General features: G+C 34.1%; 1 protein-coding gene across 1 annotated transcript in view; it reads left to right on the top strand.

Annotated features, from left to right (window-relative positions):
- RIT2 (Ras like without CAAX 2) overlaps positions 1 to 8223 on the top strand; it is a gene marked incomplete at its 3' end in the record, with an annotated part of 88347 nt that overhangs the window by 48624 nt on the left and 31500 nt on the right. Inside the window, exon 2 of the mRNA XM_057367813.1 lies at positions 1612 to 1668. Coding sequence (XP_057223796.1) covers positions 1612 to 1668 — 57 coding nt within the window. The remainder of the gene's footprint in view (positions 1 to 1611; positions 1669 to 8223) is intronic.

The following is an 8223-nucleotide window of genomic DNA, read 5'->3' as shown; positions in this document are numbered from 1 at the left end:
GAAAACAGATAATACAGAAGACCTGAGTGTGACAGCACATAGATTTATTGCCCTATAATATATATAGACTGAATGAGCTTTTTCTTACACAGTTACCCTCTCTGGGTATCTATGAATTTATAATGCTGCTTCTTAGCATTTATATTTGTCYGCACTAAAGATGCAATAATTTATTAACATGATAATAAATGTTTAATACTTTTTCYCTGTATAATTTCATAAAACTATCTCCCTAGCCTCTGTTTCTTGAAAATATGAGAAGGACAAACATTAATATGAAACAATGGTATTTGAAAAACGGGTGTATTTACATGCAGATTTTTTAAAATGTCTCACATCTTGTTCATAGTCTCTAGATGTTTGCTGAAAGTATTTGAGAAGTTCAAGACATAAGGTCAAATCTTATGTTGGATTTCATGTGATGTGACTGATAATCATATTTTAGGTGGGATACTTTTTAAACAAATATCTATATAGTAGCAATAGACAAATTTTAGTGCCGGGGGAAAAGAAAAAAGGTAAAAATAAGGAAAGAAAAGAGCTTAAAAATTAAGCAGTAGTTAAAAAATTCTGTTTCACTCTTTTTTTTTTCTCTGCCCTCTTCTATTTAATTAGAATTTACATATTTCACTTTTGAAATACTTTTATTCACAACGCTCATTTTTTGGGTAGAAACATATACTTTTCAAATTACTTGTAATTCAAACTTCTGAGGAAAAACAACAAASATAATGTAACTTCCCATGTTCTTCYKATTGCTGATATTATTGTGGTCAGTGGAAACCCAARTTTACTTTCCTGGTTATCTAAGGGCAAGGAGCTTCAGGTGTCAYGTTGGGCAGGAGGACAGGATGTGAATTTTGTGCCTTTCTACATAATTTTTAATTTCACTTTCAGCTTGCCATCTGTTCCAAATGATAGAATGCAGTTTTCCTAAAATCTCATGGAACTTTCCTAAAATTTCTGGAAGCAGATAATACTCAGTCATTAAAAAGTCTCTTGAGGAGAAAGGTTTTTTTGGCAGTTAAGAGGAACYTCCATTTTTGCATCAAGTTTAATGAATTAAACACTCCTAAGTCCACCAGAAATCATATTAGGCACTTCAGTTAGCGGTGTTTTGTGTCACGGTGAAAACTTTTATGAATCAAATAAATGATTGTTTTATTGTAGTAATTGTAAATATTGTTTTATTGTAAATATTGTTTTATTATTTTGTCATGGCAACTTTCATCTGTAGGCAATATCAGACTAACAGTGTTTACCAAACGTCAAAAACATGTAAGAATTTAATACAAGAATTAATACAACAACATTTAAAAAATAAGAAAGCAAAAAAATAAAACAAGTAAAGAGTTTTATTTAATATTTTTCTTCATTTATCGGTTCTTGGTTACCACTGTTGTGCCAATGCATTGTTGCAGAAGAAGACATAAAACAAACTTTGGACTTAGTAGACATAAAACAAACTTTGGGCTCACACTCCAAGTTGATACTTGAATGAATGAATGAATGAAAGAATGAATGAATGAGTGAATGATCTGTTTTCTTCTTCTAGTTTCTCTTTAATAATGGTGAAATAATTATTTTTCCATGTCTGTTTCTCCTCTCCAGCAATGACAATGCAGTTCATCAGTCATCGGTTCCCTGACTACCATGACCCAACCATAGGTGAGCAGAGATTTTTCTCCCCTTCACCCCTTTCATTCTCTCTGTCTGTGTGAGATTGTGAGACAGTGAGATGCTGCTTCTTAAGGGCACTTAGACAGGAGCAAGATTTGCAAACTTTAGGTTACACCTTAAAGTTGTGATGATGATTAAATTGTGTCACAGTCTTGCCACAGATACTTCTTCCTGGAATTCGTTGCCCAAAAATCTCTTTCAAAAAGAGTGTTCTGGATTAATTCACTGTAACTGTTATTGTCATGTGATTATAACCACAGAATATGAAACAAATTTATTTAATCAGTTTTTAAAATTTGAAGTTATCAAAAGCTACTGTAAACGCTCCAGTGTGGAGTGGGGTTGGTCTGTTTGTTTTTTAAATTCTGTTATTGTAGTACTATTTTTGACTATTAAAGTCTTAGCTGACCTTCTTTTAAAACTTAAGTCACTGCTCAATTTAACTGAGCTTGCTCTGGGATTACATATTCTGCTAACTTCATGGGGTTAACTGAAATTATAAACTTTGCTAGCAATAGAAATTCATACATATCTGCAATACATTTTATTACAATACACTTTTTTATCTAAAATAAAATTTAAATGCTGCTCTGTCATTGTAGCGTGCCTTTATTACTTAGTTTTACTTATATTTACATTTATACAGATTTATTTATACATATTTATATTTATTTATTTATATACATACCTATGTGCCATATTTAATTATAACAAGAACATGGCAGCATCTGGGCCAAATAAGTGGAGAAGGCATTTAAACATGTACAAAGATTGATTTGGTGGGGTAGAAACAAAATCAACCCTCTCTCAGCCAAAAAAATTTTTTGTTTTCCTTGAAATTTCCAAATATTTCAAACTTACCTTTAACTTCTATAGAATTACTGTGTTGCTAAATAGAGCAGGTAATTATATTTTTCTTTCCATTTATTTCTGTAKTATTCCACATTTCCTGGATGTTAACTCTTGGTAAATGGTCATAATTTTAATAATGAAAAAATGTMTAAACTCACCATGTCACTAGTAATTTTATAACTGTTATGAAAATTGCAAAATACCAATGGGATGTGGCAGCTCTAAAGAAGGCAAAACTACTGCAAAATTCCTGCAACTTCATTTGCTACACTCAGTTAAAAAAAAAAAAAATTAAAAAAAATCATTAAATCTAATTGGAAAAGAGGAATATTATTAGTTATTGACATCATTAAGTTATGTACATACATCCATCTTTATAATTAGCGATCCACCTGCCATCAGTATTTATCCCTATATTGTAACTCGTCATAATCTTAACTTATTGGTCTCTTGAGACTGCCACAATATGAATAATAGATAATCATAAAGAGAAGGAAAGCTGATGATGAATTCTAAATACACACTGCAGGAATGCCTAGAGGACCTAATCAGGATGAAAGTCTCCTTGAGTGWGAAAGAGCTTCTGTTCTGTAAAACCAACAGTAAAGAAGAGAAAAGAKGGTAAAAGCAAACAGGGAAGTACTGAATTCCAGCTCACTCAGCTGGATGACACACAACTGGAAGTACAAGCTTTTTTCTTCAGTACTTCTGTTTCTCAGAACATTCTGAGGACTTCCTAAAAAAAAGTTTTATTTACTCTCTGTGCTCTAAATCACGTACTAAACAGAAGAGAATAATCTTGGGCTAAGTAGTATGTTCCCTCTTGGATAAATTTGTGGTGTGACCCCTTAAAATTGGACATAAAAACAAAAGAGCAAACAGAAGAAATCACTTCCTGTCTCACATATAATAACAAATAGTTTTCAAATGTAGTCCACTGATAAGGTTTTTACCTTTAAGATTTCTTTCACTACTTTTGCACTACTGGTCTCAACTCACAGAATTAATCTCACCTTTATTCACACATCCACTAGTAAGGATTTTTTTTTTTTTTTATTTATTTTTATTTAGACCATCAGCCTAAGAAACATAAGATGGTCCAAAATGAGCCCAGGATGCCAGGAGACAGCAGAGAAGAAGTTGTTCCTCGAATGTCTTGAGGAGCTGGACACAGATGCTTTGTGTCATGGGGAGTTTTTTTCTTAGATCAAAGCAGTGACCTGGCTAGTCGGATTTTTGTTTACCCCTGTAACCCAGCAGCAGATGATGGAGAAATTAAAAATAGGCCACATATGAAATCTGCATTTAAGGTGGCTGAGTGACAAAGCAGAAAATTAAACACAGTTTTTCTTCTCTGTCTGACTTCCCTGATCTCTCTGGGTATCAATTTATTACCTTTCCCTTGTGCCATGTATTTTAAGCCACTTTAATTCCTCAGCTATTTGTGTCTTGTTCATGGAACTCATGGGCTGTCCCAAACTTTTCTAGGCACACTGGCATCATAGTTTAGTGTACTGCTTTGGAAGTAGCTAGTTCTGTGTTCCTGTGGTTTTATTTGTCTTTGGGAAATTTAGAGGCACAGAGGTTTCTGCAGGGGTCACTGAATGGGTAATATTGTCTGGGAAAAAAACCCCCAAAAAAACTATATTGTGTTTAAAGGATAATCCCTAGTTTCCCAGTGTTAACCGACCTGCTGAATTTATAGTTCTTCACTTGAGCTTTAAGACAAAGTATACTGTTTCATTTACTTTATATAAGAATCTAACAAATACCTACCTATTTCTTTTCTGATGTTCTTGCATTACCTGTTCCATTCTCTGTGTTTTCTGTGGTATGAAATTCTGGTGGCAATGACCATGGTACCTAACTCTGCAAATTTAGCCAAGATTTAAATAGGTGGTCCTGACAGAATTGCTGCTGTGTCTCCTCGCACCTGATGGGTTTTTTTCTAATTACCTCTCCTAAAACAAATAGATGGGCAGGGGATAGTGAAAGAGAGGTGTCTTTGTAAATTTCATCCTTGTCCCTGAAAACCCAGAAGCCTATCACTTYCCATTTTATGGGCACGTTGTTTATGACCTTGGTGCTACCAAAATATTGATAATCACCCKGTCATTTTTAAATTTTCAYTGTCCASTTTAAGGATTGGCATGAAAGTGAAYTAATARTTTYRGCTGTTYTTCATTTCTGTAAGTTCCCATGAAATAGTTTGTCAGCTAGGTAAAGATAGAGCACAATAAACCATTCCCAAAACACATGAGCATATAACTGATATAATCTGGTTGATATCCTTGCTGAAAAGCAGAGCCAAACCCATTCAGTCACAAAATACAAATGATCCACAAAACCATCTTGCATGGTCATTTAAGAGCCTTTAAAAACTGTGCAACAAGGAATCTACAGTATTTTGTTGCAGATGTTGTTGTTTTTATTTAAAAAATAAATGGTTGCTAATTGAGTTTCATGTTTTATTTCATAAAAGGTCAAATATTTTCAATAACAGGAATTGCTCTGAATTTCTTTTTTATATAATGAACAGATTTTATGTCCTGGCCAACTCGTTACTCAGCTGACATCTGAATGTTTTTAGAAAGCTTTTCTTTTCCTCCTTAACTTGTTTGCATTTTATACTTCTTTTATAAACTGCTTAGAAATTTGAGGGGTTTTTTTACCTAATCCAACACAAGACTATGGTGAAAATCACTTAATGTTACTGACCAGAGAATGCAGAGTCCTTTCACTTTTAATATGCTGTAAAATGTGCTTCCCCCTCCCAATTCTTCTCCCCTCTAAACACAGTCAGGGATTTATCCTAAACCTTGTGCARTAATAATCTTGTAGCTTTGAAGATTTAGGGTGTTATTTTTCACCTTTATTTGTGAGAGTCTTCAGAACATGGATTTTCCCTGTCATTCCTTTTCATTGTGTTACACCATTATGTTACCAAWGCATTATTTTCTCCTTCTGCAGTCACTCATCTCTCTAGCAATACAGYAGAAATATAAAATAAGACTCAATATAATGGGGCTTTCTACTTATAAATTCTTTTACTGTTCCACTGGCATTTCTGAAATATTACAGGGCATCTTGATCACAGAACGCTGTTGCTGCTGTGAGGTGATGCAGAATTTTTGCTAAAAGGATATTTCAGTTTCTACATGGTGGTATATATACCTATACATTTCTACAGACATACATTTATTTCAAATGTGTTAATTTTGACTTTGAAAGAGCAATGAAAATAGATTTAGAATTATTTCCATGATGTTTCTCTCAACATTTATGAGTTACAAAAGGATACCCTACACTTTTGAGAATTTATTGGATGTTGTAATGTCACAAAAGTACAAGTCTTAAAGATTGTTATGAATTAATTTGAAGGGAGAAGCTGCTTTTCCTTTTTTTTTTTTTTTTTTTTTTTTTTTTTTTTTTCTGTTGGGGTTTTGTTTGTGTGCTACTTTCTGGTTTAGTTTTCCAAGTACAGGGAACATTTTTACATTTTTATTCCAATAAGAGTTTATTGGAATAAATCCTCTGTCCATTGTGGAACAGACATATGGTGTCAAACTAAATTGTCACAATAAATGTTCCCCTCAAATGCAGAAAACTTTCTTTTATTTCAGCTGATTGTCTTAGTTTGGAAAAGCTGATAAGATCTTGAGAAACTCAAACAGCAGACATTTATGCATACACATAAATACAGAAATAGCTGTGTCAGTATTCATTTAAAATATAGAGTAAACATTGATTAAAAAGTTAAATGGTACCTGAATTGCTAATTTTAATGCTGTCACTTTGAGTTTAATGCCACTTCAAGATCAAGTGTGTATAATGACCATATTTTAGGCTTGCTTCAAGCATTGCAATTCAAAATTTTGAGACAGAAAAACGCTATTTTAATATGTAAAGGGGGAGGGGAAGGGTAAAACTAGCATTAGACTATATGTAGAAAAAATCAGAACTTAGCACTTTGTGAAAATGAAATTATTTTAACACACATTTAATATTTAATTGTAGTCAACAATGGGCATAAATTCCAAATGGCAGTGGATGTTACAATTTTCTGGAACAAATGGCCAAGAGCAATTTGCACAGTCTGCACAGTCTTTGGCAACATCACGGAGAGTTAATGCAAGTGGAGTGTCAGGAAGGGAAGCACGACGTAGAGCAGCAAACTGGACAGGCTCCAAGATGCTCATTAACCATGTGACTAATCTTAAAATGAATACATAATGCAAACGAGATGCGAGAGCAGCTTCCTGTTTTGGWGAGATATCCCTGCGTGAGATTGTGTCAAATGAGCAGTTGAGGGCATTAAGGCTGTGTCAATGTCAGACTCTAATTGAAATGGGTGTGGGATGGAAAGCACTCTAGCATTAAGCACATGAATTTCCATGAGGTTTTCCTAACGAAGTGGTGCATTCACCAAAGCATCAAATAAGATTCATTTACTCGTCTTTAATAAGGCGTTGGGAGTGAATTTCAGAAAAATAAAGTGTAGCTGGAAATACTCTAGGTTTATGTAATATATACCAAAAAATGTCTGTTGTGTATAGAATAGTATATCTGTTTTCAAGGTAAAACTGTGAAAAAGGATAAAGGAAGGGAAATACAAACATATAAAAATGAAAAAAGACAGAGGCTGGACACATCTGYTAGATCTGGGGAGAGGCATCCTAAAGCAAAAGTGCTATTCACATTCATATTTAGGATACAAAARAGTTTCTAGAACATTTCTGCTCTTATATAAAGCATGTGTAGACCATCCCTAAATTCTCATTCCCTTTTTTACAWAGCAAATAAAATATTTGGATTGTACTAAGCAAGCCACAAGTGGATTTGAGCCCCAAAAYTGTTTTTYTTCTTTTTTTTCTCCCTTTTTTTTTCTCTTTCATTCATCATTCTCCATTTATTTATCTGAGAAGGGTTACATATTTATTAGCCTTATCTGAGATGGGTTAAACAATTAATAAAAAATGATCAATTTGTCCCCGAAGCCTGTTTCCCAAGGGTATTCAGATTGATTATGTAGATGTAGCAAAATTGCCTGTGTTTGTGCTCCATATTCATCATAGCTCAAAACAAGAAATTAGGACTATATAAGAGTGTTGGTGTATGCATTTGAACCATATTCTTAAAGCTGTGGTTTATTATAACTTTTCATTTTGTTATCTGTTAGTGTTATCTGCATTATTAAGAAATTAATAGTCTTTTGGTACAAAGAATTTTGATTTACACATATCAAAAAGAGTTGAGGTTATGGCTACTTTGTTTGGCTAAGGCTCACGTTTAGACACCCAAATTATAATTTCTGCACATGAATCATGTACCTTGGTTCCAGTTACATGAGATTCAGGGAGATTCAGGGAGATTCAGGAGTGAAGATTCAGCTCTTTGCTCACTTCCTTTATCATAGTTTGTGAGACGGATTTGAGGTGCTCTGGAGTGTGTCCTGAAAGGGAACAGAGCTGTGGAAGGGTCTGGAGTCCAAATCTGATGAGAAGAAACCAAGGGAGTTTGAGGGGTTCATCCTGGAAGAAAAAGGGCCTGAGGGACCTTGTGGCTCTGCACAGCTCCCTGAAAGGAGGGGGCAACCACGGGGAGGTTGGGCTCTGCTCCCGAAGAAGAGGGGACAGGACAAAAGAAAATAGCCTCAGCTTGCAACAGAGAAGGTTTACATTGGACATTAGG

The sequence above is a fragment of the Malurus melanocephalus genome, unplaced genomic scaffold (assembly GCF_030028575.1).
Source record: "Malurus melanocephalus ecotype Western Australia unplaced genomic scaffold, MMel_1.1 scaffold_85, whole genome shotgun sequence".
Taxonomy (NCBI): Eukaryota; Metazoa; Chordata; class Aves; order Passeriformes; family Maluridae; genus Malurus; species Malurus melanocephalus.
Note: the sequence above shows the minus strand (reverse complement) of the source record. Positions and strands in the feature narration are given on the sequence as shown.